The following is a 14,064-nucleotide window of genomic DNA, read 5'->3' on the forward strand; positions in this document are numbered from 1 at the left end:
AAAAAGCAAGAAGCTGATAGTTGTTGGCTGGTTTGTGTAGGTTTGCAGAATCCTGTGCAGGTGTCTTGCATTGAGGATCCTTAGTTGCTGAGCAGTTCAGAAATACCACTCTGGAGTTCCAGTACAGACTGGCCCAGTGAGGGAGAAGCTCACTCACTGGTTGATGTGTCAGTCTCACTGAAGGTGACCGTAAGGGAAAGCAGGTGGAAGTTTGCCATGCAAGAGGACCTTTCTATTTACATTGACCTAATTACAAAATTGAGGCCTTAAGGAAGAAATGCTGTAAACTCCCAGCCCTGGCACACCTGCACTTGACTGCCTTGGAAAGCTCTCCCTGTCTTGTGCTCCTAGAAGAGGTGGCTTGTACCTAGTAGTACAGGCTGGGCTGGAGGTCAGAGTGATCTCTATCTGTTGCCAGTTTGATGGAGTTCAGTGTGGTGGTAGCCCAGCAGGCCCTCTGCATAACACCAAAAGCAAGAGAAAAGGGGTGATCTGGGGAGGAAGAGGGGGCCTTTCTTACACGTGTTTCCTTGAGAGCCTTATTGCTGAGGCAGGAGGGATAGGGCTGTCAGCATGTCACGCTTGCTCTGAATTTCATTCATCTGTCTTCCCTGGGCAAATGCAGGAGTCACCTGTGTAGGGATGAGCTGCTTGGCAGTGTTGAGGATTAAAATCTTTGCTTGCATATGACAGGAAGGTAAGCAGTAGCTCATATAGGTATAGCATTATCCTTTAAGGTGGCTTCAGTTGTTTCAGCCTTGGTGCTGGTGAAGAATGGTGTGACAAGAACCCTGAGGCTGCTTTCGCTCACGGTCCACGTGAACTGTGGCAATCCTTGCTCCTCCCATCGCATCCTGCCACACCACATACCGCTAAGAGATCTGAAAGGGGACACCCAGCTGCTGGCACGGAGCTGAATTCCTGCGTCGGCAACACAGCACACGGCGCGGTTTGATGGAGAGGAGATAAATACTACACACGGCTGGAGTGTCTGCCTGAGATGCTGTAGCTGTTCCTTTGTTCCAGTCGATACTGTGGGCTGCTGCAGGTGAGTGTTACCACCGAATCTGCGTGTCCTGTGCTGGGATTGCTGTGATGCTGGTGAGATGTGGTATAGTTCCTGGGCTTTAGGATCACTGTTGCAGGGAGATGCCAGGTGCTGGGCTTGTTCTGTCCAAAAAGTGAGGTGAGGAAAAGTAAGAGGTGCCAGCGGCTGCTGTTGCAGGAGCAGCACCCACTGCTGTCCCCCGGGGCTGGCACTGGCTGTGACAAGCCACCAAGGCATGGCAGGGTTACACTTGGCCGTGCTGTGGCTGTGTGCTGCTGTGACTGTGTGCTGTTCTGGCAGTGCTGTCAGAGAAAGGGAAGGGCTCTGCGTGGAAGTGATTACGTTTTCTTCTTTACGGGTGTGATTGTAGCCAAGTACTGGGAAGGAAAGAGAGACTTTGGTTATGGAAGGGGCGGGAGACTGGGAGCTCTGGCCCCAGTTCCTACTGACTCTTGACAGCGTCAGCTGCTTCCTGCACAACAGACAAAAGGTGTCAAGGTGCTTGTTTAACACTGCCTTGGAGGTGTTGCCGCAGACTTTCTCTGCCAAACATACTCTGCATGGATCAGTGTTCCCCAAACACAGAGCAACCAGCATGTCTTTGGAGCCCTGTGGTGCTTGGCTGTTGTTTCTGTTGCTTTTTTTTCATGACCGTGCTCTGTAGCTCCCTCACAGACGGGAACATTTCAAAACCTAAATTTAATGATGTGCCTGTTAATGAATGCATGCATGAATTTAGATTGTCCTTAAGATACCATTAAATTATCATTATCAAGCATCACAGCTTGATTTTCCAACAATAGGGTCTAATCATTGTCTTACAATCACACTGATTTGTAATTAGTCAAACAAAGCATTTCTTGTGAATGGAAGGGGTAGCACTGGCTTGTAAGATGAAGGATAGTCTTGTGATAAAAGCAGTGCAAAAAAGCTTTGAGATTGTGCCCAGATCTCTTTATTTTAATCTGCTGTGAACTTGTCAAAGGCACCCATCTATGAAATGTGGAAAATCAGAAGCTTGTCATTATGTCTTCAAGAAGGGGATGACTGCATGACCCTGGGTGAGGTCAGTGGTTGAAGTTTGTCCAGGTACAGTAGGAACCATTGCCAAGCAGGTGCCTGGGTGTTATCTCAGGTAAACATCAGGGAGCTCTTCCAACCCACCAAAACCAATGTCAAAACCCATTTCTCTTTGTCACTGTATGATGTAGGATTAGCAGAAACCCCGAGGTCCTGGAGTCCAACCCCCTCCTGTGGCATGTGGGCCATGATGACAGATGTCTTCAGAGACCTCCTGAAGCCCACTGTGAAGGGGTTTAGTCTTTCCACCCTGTGTGACTTTGAGAGAAATGGTGACTCTATCCACGTTACTCTGGGAGTTATCAATGCCCTGGCTAAATTTATTCATGGCTATATTTTTGCCCATATTTTCTTCCATTAGCATTAACCCTTTAGTGCGGGGAGTGTGTGCGTTTTCCTTAACAAGCGAGTGTATCTGCTTCCCTACCTAGCTGGGTCAAGCCAGTGGCTCTCTGTGGTAACAGGTGGCAGCACCAACCACCACGTTTATCAGGAGCCTCTCAGAAGTTACCGAGGTGTTTCACCAGCTGTTCCAACACCACTTCTGTGAAGCCACCCAGCACAGCCCTGCCCTCTGCAAGGCCCTGATGGGCTGCAGCCATGGTGCCACCACAGCCAGCGTTTCACAGAAGGGCTTCTGCCCCACTGCGAGACCTCTGGGCGCTCCGTGGTGGCTCTGGTGGTCACAGGGCTTGCTGTGGGGCTAATCACAGGGGCGCACCTTCCCGACCTGTGGGGCTGTTTGGTCCTTCACAGAGGAGGCTGCGACGTGCCACCTCCCCCTCCAAGCTCTGCTGAGAAGTCTGACCCCTCCCTCAGCTCTCCCTGCCCAGGAGGTAACTCAGGGTGGTGGGTTTTTAATGGCTTTTTTTTTCCAGAAGGGAATCAATTTAGGGTGTTTTTCTGTTCTCTTTTTTTTTTTTTTTTTCTCTTTTTTTCACATTTCAAAGTTCTAGGAGCAATGTGTGACTAATGCAGCCAAGGTGCCTCTTTGGAGACATGGCACTATCTTTATTAACAAAAGCCCCGATTTTGAAACACTGCTAGCTTTGCTCTGATCAAATTGCTCATCACCAGCCGGAGCATGAATAATACAACACAATAACTGCCGATGCTCAGGCAGCTCCCAAACAAGCACATAATTTAACAGCATCTGAAGGTTTTTAGCTGGGTAGGGAGAGTGCTGCTGCCCCTCTCCTGGGCGCTCACAGCTGTTAATGTGTTAATTTCCAGCTGTTAAATGAAATTGTGTAACATGGTGGGATCGAGCGCACCCTCGGTCAGTTTGCAGATGACACCCAGTTGGGTGGGAGTGTTGATCTGCTCGAGGGTAGGGAGGCTCTGCAGAGAGACCTGGACAGGCTGGAGCCATGGGCTGAGGCCAACTGGGGGAGTTTCACTAAGGGCAAATGCCGGGGGCTGCCCTTGGGCCACAACAACCCCCAGCAGTGCTACAGGCTTGGGGAGGAGTGGCTGGAGAGCTGCCAGTCGGAGAGGGACCTGGGGGGGATTGATAATGAGCCAGCAGTGTGCCCAGGGGGCCAAGAAGGCCAATGGCATCCTGGCTTGTGTCAGCAATAGCATGGCCAGCAGGGACAGGGAAGGGATCTGACCCCTGTACTCTGCACTGGTGAGGCCGCACCTCGATGAGTGGGTTCAGTTTTGGGCCCCTCACCCCAAAAAAGCCATTGAATGACTCGAGCGTGTCCAGAGAAGGGCAACGGAGCTGGTGCAGGGTCTGGAGCACAGGTCTGATGGGGAGCGGCTGAGGGAACTGGGGGGGTTTAGTCTGGAGAAGAGGAGGCTGAGGGGAGACCTCCTGGCCCTCTACAGCTCCCTGAAAGGAGGGTGCAGAGAGGGGGGATGAGTCTCTGGAGCCAAGGAACCAGCACCAGGACAAGAGGGAATGGCCTCAAGCTGCGCCAGGGCAGGGTCAGACTGGCTCTTCGGAAGTATTTCTTTGCAGAAGGGGTTGTTGGGCGTTGGAATGGGCTGCCCAGGGCAGGGGGGGAGTCCCCATCACTGGAGGGGTTGAAGAGTCGGGTTGACCCAGCGCTGAGAGATCTGGTGGAGTTGGGAACGGTCAGGGTGAGGTTCACGGTTGGACTGGAGAGGCTTCAAGGGCTTTGCCAAACGAGGTGATTCTGTGATAAGAAAGCGCTTCCTCCTCACGGGCCCTCAGACCTGGAAATGGGGGACAAAGGGGGGGCGCGGCGCGGCGGCCCGTCTCCATGGCGACGGGGCGGTGCCACCTGGCGAAGGGCACTTGTGCCCGCCGAGAGGTGGGGTTTGGCCCTCGGGGGCCGCCGTCGGCGGTGATCGCGGCTGCAGGAAGGTGAGCGCGGGAAAGGAGGGGGGCGGCCCCCGCTGTCGCCATGGTAACGCAGCCGGGCAACGCAGCGGCGGGCGCTGAGCGGGCCGCGGCACCAACTCGTCCCCCGGGCCGGAGGGGTGAGCGGGCAGGGCCGGGTGTCCGGGACAGGCGGTGAGGCCGGGGAGCATGTGGTGCCGGGGAGGCGAACGGCGGCCCGCGCACGGTCCGGCCTCAAGGCCCGGCGGGAGCCTGCGTCGCCTGCCCGCGGGCGCCGGCGGTCGGGGCGCGGAGCGCTGCACCCGACGGGAGGGGCCCCGGGGGTGCCGTCTGCCGTGCTCTGGCGGCAGGAGCTGCCCGCCTTTGCGGAGCCGGGGGCTGCCGGTTCCTGCCTACGGGGCTGCGCCTTTCCCACCGTAACGGTGGGGCCCTCGCGTGTATGAACCCCTAGAGATGTGTGTTTAGGTACAAAAGGACAAAATAACCAAAATCCATCGCTGGATCCCTCTCTTTGTTGTGCCTGTGCCTGAATATATCCACGTAGAGGCGTTACTAAGCTTTGCGGAACAATTCAGTCACCGCATCCACGCCCTGTTAGAATAGAAGCAGGTGAAAATGAAGACTGGAGGTTTTCTGAAGAATTCTGGTCCCGGTTAAAGCTGAAGCACTTAAATCTTTACTTCATAAGACCCCGAATAGAATAGGAGCTGATTCAGTATTTTCTGAAAGAAGGTCATTAAACTGAAATCACCTCTCCAGCCATGACTACTTCAGGTTACAACAGAAGAGGCTGTTTTTTATGCTGCTCCCCTTTATTATACATATCCTAAATAAATTGAAGCTTTCAGTAATTGTGTTGTGTGTCACAGACTGATATGAACGTGTTTTGTTAAAGGCACAATTTGGCTTTGTATTTTTTTGCATCCACTTACCATAATGCTGAAGTTAAAGAGAAATAGTTCTCTTGTGCTGAGTATGTACTAAAGCAAAGTAATCTCCATTAAGAACCTGGGTACATATCACCACCCAAACCAAGGATATTTGTGAAGGAAGGGGCATTTCCCAGCAAAAATGACTACATGTGGTATCAGAAGTGCAGGAAAAACATGATAGACATGGTGTGAAAAGCCAAGATAAGGCTCTGAACGAGCTTTGAAAATTTAAACTCAAAGAACTCTAGCCTGAATGAGTGATTCTTGTGGCAATTGGTGGCTAAAAAGTGAATTAGGAGAAAAAGAAAATGCCATATTTTCTTGAACAAAATATGAATCAAGCGAAGAGCTTTGACAAAGTTTCTTACAAACAAGCTTGCAACAAAAGTGACCGGCTTTATTACCTTCTTCATTATTATTTCTCTTTATTTCTTTACTCTTAAATAAATCTTGACTAAATTTTGAGGCCTAAAAAACCAGCACTTTTGTCAAGCATGAAATGCAGAGTTTTAAGAAGTGGAGCTGGTGTTCCTGAGAATAAATAACTGAGAACTCAGAGATACTCGTCAGAACTTAAAGCAAAAGCTTGAAAGAATTTAAGGAACATCTTCTGGATGGAAGAATTTTACAAAATGCACTGCAAAATGCTTAGATTGGGAAGTCTAGGTGCAGCCTTTATTGTCTGGAAGGGCAGGATGGTCACACGGCAAGAGCTACCTTGCTGTTCTGGGGCCCTCTGGGGTCAGAGGTAACTCTTACATCCCCTATTGTGTTGCCATATGCTAATGTTCATATCATGATCTTTTAGTGTGTTGTAAGTGACACAGATTTGTCCTACTAGAGAGACGCTTTCAAGTGGCAGCTTCCAGCAGAGGGTACAAAGAGATTAGGAACTTTTGAATAATCAGTATTTCCATCTTTTCTGTTCGTTTTGTAAACAGTAATAAACGGATTAGGGAGGCAGTGTGGCTAAAGCTGTAAAAAGAGCAGAATCATCTCTCTAGGCTGATGTGTCTCCACGTGTCTTTAACCTGTTCGTGTCTTTAGGTGGAAACAGACGTCTCCTGTGGAGAGAGCTGGGGTGAGGGGTGGCAAGCAGTCAGCCTGGAGCCCCAAGCACTGGCAGGCAGGCAGTCCAAAGACTGTTAAAAAGATTCAATCCTTAGAGTGACTTATCTTCAGTTTTGTCACGAATATGACTATATGCAGCCTGATTAATTGGCTGGTGAGTATTGCCCATTGTTGTCCTCCTCAGAAGTTCAAATGGGGACAGAATCCTTTCTCCAGCAGTCTCAACTGGTGTCTGTGTAGCTTTCTCTACCCCTAATAGCAGTGGAGGCGGTATGGTTTGAAAGTGAGAGCTGCTTGTAAATGTTCAGGCACTGCAGCAGAAGGTTGCTGTCAAGAGTCCAATCAATGAAGGTCTTCTCATTTTAATATGTCATTATGAGAAGCTTTTTGGTAATTTGATCTACTGTAAGCCGTGGCAGGGTTCTTCTAGGACTTGTGCATCCTGCATTTTTGCAACGTAACTTGAAACAAGATTTCTTTAAAGGAAAATGGGGTGGCCAGATACAAACCAACAATCTATTACACACCTGGCAGGAATGAAAGCTCACAGGACTTCTAACAAACATAAAATAGTGGTCTCTTTCTCCAAGCAGGAGGCGAACAGTTTTAGCTCTGTCAGAGACTTGCTGCAAAACATTGAGTAAGTCACCTTGGTTTGCTTTGACTCAAATCTTCGTCTCGTAGTCAGAGCTGGAAAGGCCAAGTCCATTCATGTTTATAAACCATTGGTGATCCTTAGTCCTGAGGTGCTGTAGCCCTGTCTAACATGGTTGTATTGATGCTGCTCACAAGTTGGATGTGTGTGCCATAAGAGAGATCAGTGTGCTGTACTTGTGTGTCACCAGAATTTTAAAACAATTTCTTTCCCTCTCCTTTTTGTAGTATTACTTTAACACATCACCAAAATGAGTGAAAAGGAAGACCAAGGAGATCCAGCAGATATGGGTGATTTAACAGAAAGTGCAGAATATGAGGATGATTTTGAAAAAGATCTCGAATGGCTAATTAATGAAGAAGAAAAAGAAAACCTTGGTGAAGGAGAGGTATTTGTTAAATTAAATGCTGGTTGTCTTACTTAAAGGACAAAATTGAGTAATATTTGGAATCACAAGCACAAAATTCAATATGGTTTGAAACATGTAGGTCCATTCACTGAATTTTGACAAGGAAGGTTATTTGGAATTATAACAAAAACCAATTCAGCGAGCTGGCTAGTTTGGTTATAATTACCTTAAAACAGAAATTTCAGTGTTCACTGAAAATAATGTTTGTTTCAAAAGTGCTTCTGGGTCCCTTTAAGTGTTCGTTCAATACATGTGGTTGTAGTTTTATGCTGTCACTGGTCACTACTGCACCAGCCATGGTTAGTTAAACCTTGTGCAGATGTGAACATGGAGAAACTGCCTGAGAGTTGTTAGTGCCAAAAAATCTTTTAGTTATGACATGCACTATTTGACAGCCTGTTTTAGAATTGGGGTAGTTAGTACTGCTCTTCTCTCTTGCTATTTCTTTTCTCTTTCTCTGATACTGTTCTTTGTTGAGAGAATAGACTAGCTTATTTTATTTTTTCTAGAATCCTGAAAAAGATGAAGAGGGTATAGAAGCACAGATTTTTAAAGTTGTGGACAACTTTGAGGAAGACCATGAGGAAATGGAAGAAAATCCAGATCAGCTTTCAGAAGCAGATAGAGATGTGAAAGTGAGACCCACCAATGAAGAAAGTTTGGAATCCAGGTCTGCTATTAAACAGGGGGACCACGTATCTGATACTGACAGTGAAAGCTCTATCCAGGAATCCAAGCTGGAAAATCAGCAGGAACTGGATGAGGAAGAAGATGAAGAAATAAAGCGTTACATCTTGGAAAAGATTGAAGAAGCCAACAAACTGCTGGAGAATCAGGCTCCTGTGGATCAAAACAGAGAACGAAAATTAAAATTTAAGGATAAATTGGTGGATCTTGAAGTTCCTCCTCTAGAAGATGCTGAAATTTGTAAAACTGACCTTGCAAGAGGAGACGATGTTTCAAACAGGCTATCTCAGTTGCATATTTCTAATGAAATGGGGCAGGAAAGCACATCACTTCTGCCACGTGCTGGCAAGGATGAGGAAAACAAGGATGGTAAAATCCTAGTGGAAAAAGATGGGAAGTTTGAACTCTTAAGTTTACGTGATATTGAAAGCCAGGGCTTTTTGCCCCCGATAAGTGTTTCTTTTACTGATATTGAAACTCAACAGATGTCTGCAAAATCTTCACACTACGGTGCTTTTGGCACTGTCTCTCGAATGAAGGAGGTACCTCCAGTAAGACCAGGAGCACGTTCTTTTTCTCCTGGTGGAGAAGAGCGTGTGTATTTCCCTAAGCCTCCGTCTAACCCGAAGCGTCGTCCGAATTCCGCTGTCAATGCTGCAAGAGCTCTGGGGAAACGGAAGGCTCCGCAGAGGGCACAGTCTGCAAATGTGCCTGTGAGAAGCTCTACTTACTGTCTTTCTCCCAGACAAAAAGAATTGCGGAAGCAGTTAGAACAAAGGAAGGAAAAACTGAGGAAAGAGGTAAAAATACAGAGACAGTGAGTAGATCACAGTGACCATCCTGCTCCTCTGCTTCACAGAGACCACATGGGCAGGGCATTTACTCTATTTTTCCATTATAAAAAGAGGCAGCAATAACAATAATAATAATAATAATTCTCTGGAGATTGTACAGAATCTCTCAAAACTCTTTTCCTTAAAAGAAAAAAAACCCCGCAGAATGGCATAGGATCAAGCCATGCTCACAGGAGAAATAAGTATTTATTTAATATGTTCTTCATAAATAGGCCTTCTGCTGTATTGTGCTTACTGCTTTTGCTTATTGACTCTCTACCCAGTTTCCATTACAGGCCCACTGTTTACTGGAACGTTAGCATATGGTATCGCAGCTCCCCAGGTTACACTGCAGTGCAGGAAGTTAACCACAGTAGGGCAAGTACTGCAGGACAGTAGTTTGGGTGCTCACCAAGTGTGTAACAGGCAGTTAAGCATCTGGGAGAGTGTTCAGTCATAAAGTAAGATTTACACAGGACAATGGTTGAGAACTGTGAACAGGGAGAGGTGTGTTTAAGGTGTATGGAAGATACAGCTGACTTCAAAAGTGAGATGCCTTGTTGCTTGTGTAAGATGCATGCAGGTGAAAAGACGAAAATATTCCCAGTACTGAGTTTATTCTTTTTGTATTTATAAAGGGCAGTAATTTAGAAGAAAAAAATATTTATAATTTAGAAAGTCAAATCAATATCTTACGTATGACTGGGGGAAAAAACCCACCTTTTAATTCTTTCTCAGCTACTTATTCAGAAGAAAATAATATTTAATAGAGTCAGCCTCTGACAGCAGTAACAGGAACTGCAGAAATCTTTACCAAAGATTTTAAAAGCTTAGATGTTTTTCTTTGCTTTTCATTATTATAATACAATTACAGAAAGGTAACTTACTACATATGTTGCTCTACAAAAGGAGCATGAAGCATCTACCATTTTTCTGTGTCATGATGTTCTAAGTAAGCTGGCTAAGTAGCTTAAAAGGTCACTTTCTATCCGTAGAAATAGGTCTATCCTGCCTCATTTGAAAAGTTTCTGAGGCACAGCTCTGTAGTGAGGGGTAGGAAAGGTGAAGAGTTACTGATGTGTTTTCTTTGTACACACAAGACTAGATCTCTCGACAGCATGCTCTGCGTATTTAAAGTAAAATGTAGTGTGGTGGAGGTGAAGGAAGGTTATTTTCCTAACAGTGTGTGCTGAATCTATTCCTCTGTTGGCTGACTTATGAAAAGGTAAGAATGTATTGCCTTACTTCTTCATTCTTGAATGGAGTTCTTCCATTCTGTGATGGATTTCACAGGCATGAAACATTACTGGAATCCATCTGCTTCATTTGGGTGGGGTTTCTTCCATTTCGGTAAATGACAAATTGTTAATTTGGAGGATAGTCTGCAAGTTGTGTGTAGGTGGGAGGAACATCATCTATTTGCAAGAATAGATTTCTCCGAGTGTTGAAATGAGTAGGGACTGTAGTTTGTGTCAGGGAAAGTCAAAACCTCATAAAATATCCCAATCAGCTTTCTGAAGCAGTGTTTGAAAACCTTTCTCTTCTTTGTCAATACTTGTCATTAGCTAAAAAGTGATTAATAACTAAGAAAAACCGTTCTCAATTTTGTGAAAAATCAGTTAATTTTGTAAACTTGAAAAAAGTGTTACACTATTAATACTCCTGAAGTAAATACAACTTCATGTCCAGAAAAAAAAAATACTTATTTTTAAGGTAGTGCCTGCAGTCCTTAGGTAGCTAAAATATCCTTTAGGGTTCAGCAGTCTGTCAAGCCTGGGAGCTGCATTAATTTTAAAAATGCAACAGTTTAAACTGATTTTAAGCCAATCAGAGCTCCTAGGCAGGTTTAATTTTAAGAGTCTTCACCTGTTGCTATTGAAATGTCTGAGAGTTGAGATATGTGAGTTGAGATATCTCATCATGGAAATTTGAGGTAATTACAAAAAGGGTTAGACTGAAAGTACCCATGAACTGCAGAAGTGCTCAAACACATTTCTTCCCAAAAGTAGTATCAACTATGATGCAGTCATTGAGTATTCCTGTTTCATCAGTATTTTTGTGTGTCTCATGTAATTCAAATGATTTATTGTCTATGAAGGCCTTTGCAGATAAAAATAATTCTCTTAAAAGCTAAGTTTATTCACTCTTCATTCCATTTAAGGAAGAAGAAAGGAAAAAGGAACAAGAAGAACAGAAGAGAAGAGAGAACGAGATGGTTTTTAAAGCTTGGTTACAGAAGAAGAAAGAACAAGTGCAAGAAGAAAAGCGAATTCGTCGTGCAAAGGAGCTGGAAGACTTAAACAGCAAAGTAAGATCTCCCTAACGTAGGACTGGGATCTACAGTGTTTGTTAAATAGGAAAACCACATTTTAAGCCTCTGTTCTTAGCTAAGCATACGAAAATTTATGGTGATAGGAAATGTTTTTGTTGCATTGTTTTCGTCGAGGAGCTAGGTTGATTTGTGTGTTTAAGATGGTTCTGCTTGGCAGGGTAGCTTGTGCCACAGAAGCTGCATGTATGAACTTAACAGATGTAAGGTCACAGGAGATGCAGTGATGCCCCTTTTTATGAGGAGAACAACTTGACTGAACCCTGCAGTGAACAAGCAGCCAGAAAAACCCCTTGAAGTGTATCCCTTACCATCAGAACTTGTTGGCAAGAATTTACTGCGCGTGACCTGACCAAAACCTGAAGATGCAGAGGCTCTGTTCTAAAGTTCTTGCAGCGATGGGCTTGGAAAGCTAAATTCAGTATTTTTTAGAACATACCACTATGAATGCTCTCCCATGTATATATTCCATGCCAGATTAGCATATAATCTAGTTTACTTATGAGGTATGTTTTGTGGATGGGAGATGCCAGCATAGTTCCAAAAATAATTATAACATGATTAATATAAAGGTCATTCAATGATAAGCCTTGTGTGTATATATATTCTTTTTTTTTTTTTTTTTTTTTAAATAGGAGAGGAACAGGAATCCAGAAGAAGCCTTCAAGTTATGGCTTAAAAAAAAGCATCAAGAACACATGAAAGAAAAACAGATAGAAATTTTGAGACGCCAAGCTGAAGGAATTGCCTTTTTTCCAAGAACAGAGGAATGCAACAGAGCCTTTAAAGAGTGAGTAGGGTCATTCCTAGGGAATTTGAAAATTTTGTAGTCTGCCAGTTTAAGACTGTAGTTATTATATGGTACATCTTTACTGCTGAAGCCTTTACTGTTTTGGAGGGTTTTTTGCATGAATATGCCCTCATAAACTTACACCCTAGCAAAAATTCATCAATTCCTTGATGCTATTTGTTCACTGTTGTGAAATTACTTGTCAGAACCTGAGTTGAAATAGTGAATTACTTCTGCTCAAAAAGGGAGATCCTTCTCTCCTATCCCTTTTTGCCCATTCTGGAGCAGGCTTGGGTTGATTCAGCTCATTAAACAAGCAGAAAGGTATAATCCAGTAAAATTTTATTTTTATTTTGTCAAGTCTGTGAATTGTATCAGCTCAACAAAAGGGGGGAGGTAAAGGTGGGTGCAGCAGCCATGGAATGGGGATGGAAAAGCAGCGCTCCTGATGTTTAGGAGTGACAGGCAAAATTTTAGACTGGCTCAGCCATCACACCTGACATTATCCTGCAGGACAAGGTGACTCAAATGGGGGCAAGTCTCCTTTGAATGCATGATGTAAAACTTTCAGTTGCAACAGGCACTACTTCTAGTCCTCTTTCTCTCTCCACAGATGGCTAAAAAGAAAGAGAGAAGAAAAGCGAGCAGAAGAACTAGCTGCTAAAGAGAGAGCAAGGCAGTTTAGATTAGAAGCCAGAAGAGCAAAACAGATGCAGAACATCCACTGCATTAGTTCGGAGACGAAATCCTTTCGCTTCACAGACCATTATAGCTGAAAGTTTGATGTAACCAGAGAGTTCTTGGTGGCAACTCTCTTTAATTTTTATGGCTTGAGCTGTTGCTCTTTACAGCCACAGACTTTCCGTGGTGTTTTTAAAGCTTTCAAGCAAGTTTAACAATTACCTGACCGTGATTTTAATATTTATTTGTAATTTTGTTGAAAAGCCTGCTTTTATGTCTAACTCAGGGATCTTCTTGGTTCGACCAAATCTAAACAAGTGTGAGATCTGTATATGAGTGTGGCAAATACACATTCCTGTCTTTAAAGGGCACTTTATACTCAGCTCCACCCTGAATTCCTGGATGCAGGCTATTATGAAAAGTGTTGAATTATTGATGGATTAATATTGCTGTTTGCTGCTGCTTGTGATGAAGACTGTACAACGTGTTATGTTGTTGGAAAATCCTATTTCTTGTACCACTTCCTAGTGATCTGTTGACCAGCTGTTAGTTCTGGCTAGGCTGGAGGACTAATTTTAATCACTGAAGGTTAATGTGTGTGTGAACGTGCAAGGTTTTGAAACTTATTTCTGTGAGTCACAGTCAGTAGTCTTCTATTCCATGAAATTAAAAGATGGTGTGAATTATGACCTTTATTAATATCGAGGAAGCTGGATTCCTTGTATACCTGTCCATGTTTGCTAAATTAATGATAATAAACTACATCACCCTACCCAGTTAGATTGGGAACTCTTGTCAGAGAACATGCTGAGGTCACTCATGAAATCATGAAGTGGAAGATAAGGAACATTCTGTCCAGCTGTGTGTCCACAAGATTCCACGATCTGGCATTGTTCTTACATTTTTCCCTAGTGAAAAGGTTTTCTGGAAGTACTGTAACAGACAGAGCATAGCAGATGCAAAGCAAATGTGCCATTAGTATTTCTCCCCCTTTTGGGTAGTTACAGGCATATTCAGAGAGACTGGGGTTTGACCAGAGGTTGCCACATTGCAGCTTTTGTCACCATAGATAAAGGTCGTGGAAGTGAAATGAAAATTTCACATGTTAATGAGAAACACAAGCAAAAGGTGCCTTCCTCCTTCCTCTACCCTCCACTGGACAACAAGAAATGTTTCTTGTGTCTAGTGAGGAAGTGCAGGGGGAGAGTTTGCAAAGGCCCACGCTACCTCCCTAACTG

The 14,064-nt window shown here is 44.6% G+C and overlaps 1 protein-coding gene across 5 annotated transcripts; it reads left to right on the forward strand.

Annotated features, from left to right (window-relative positions):
- The first annotated feature begins 840 nt into the window (after window positions 1-840).
- Window positions 841-14,042, forward strand: CCDC181 (coiled-coil domain containing 181). 5 transcript variants are annotated; one of them, XM_074897710.1, is made up of 6 exons: window positions 841-1,048; window positions 7,325-7,485; window positions 8,016-8,993; window positions 11,188-11,334; window positions 11,991-12,145; window positions 12,759-14,042. In XM_074897710.1, exons 2-6 carry the CDS (start codon window positions 7,348-7,350, stop codon window positions 12,919-12,921), a joined length of 1,581 nt encoding a protein of 526 aa, XP_074753811.1. In that variant the 5' UTR covers window positions 841-1,048; window positions 7,325-7,347; the 3' UTR covers window positions 12,922-14,042. The 5 variants fall into 5 exon arrangements, with proteins under 5 accessions (XP_074753811.1, XP_074753829.1, XP_074753802.1 ...); XM_074897728.1 differs by lacking the exon at window positions 841-1,048 and adding an exon at window positions 4,433-4,463; XM_074897701.1 differs by lacking the exon at window positions 841-1,048 and adding an exon at window positions 4,472-4,579.
- Window positions 14,043-14,064: the final 22 nt, after the last annotated feature.

This window comes from Athene noctua, chromosome 1 (genome assembly GCF_965140245.1).
Source record: "Athene noctua chromosome 1, bAthNoc1.hap1.1, whole genome shotgun sequence".
NCBI classification, from domain to species: Eukaryota; Metazoa; Chordata; class Aves; order Strigiformes; family Strigidae; genus Athene; species Athene noctua.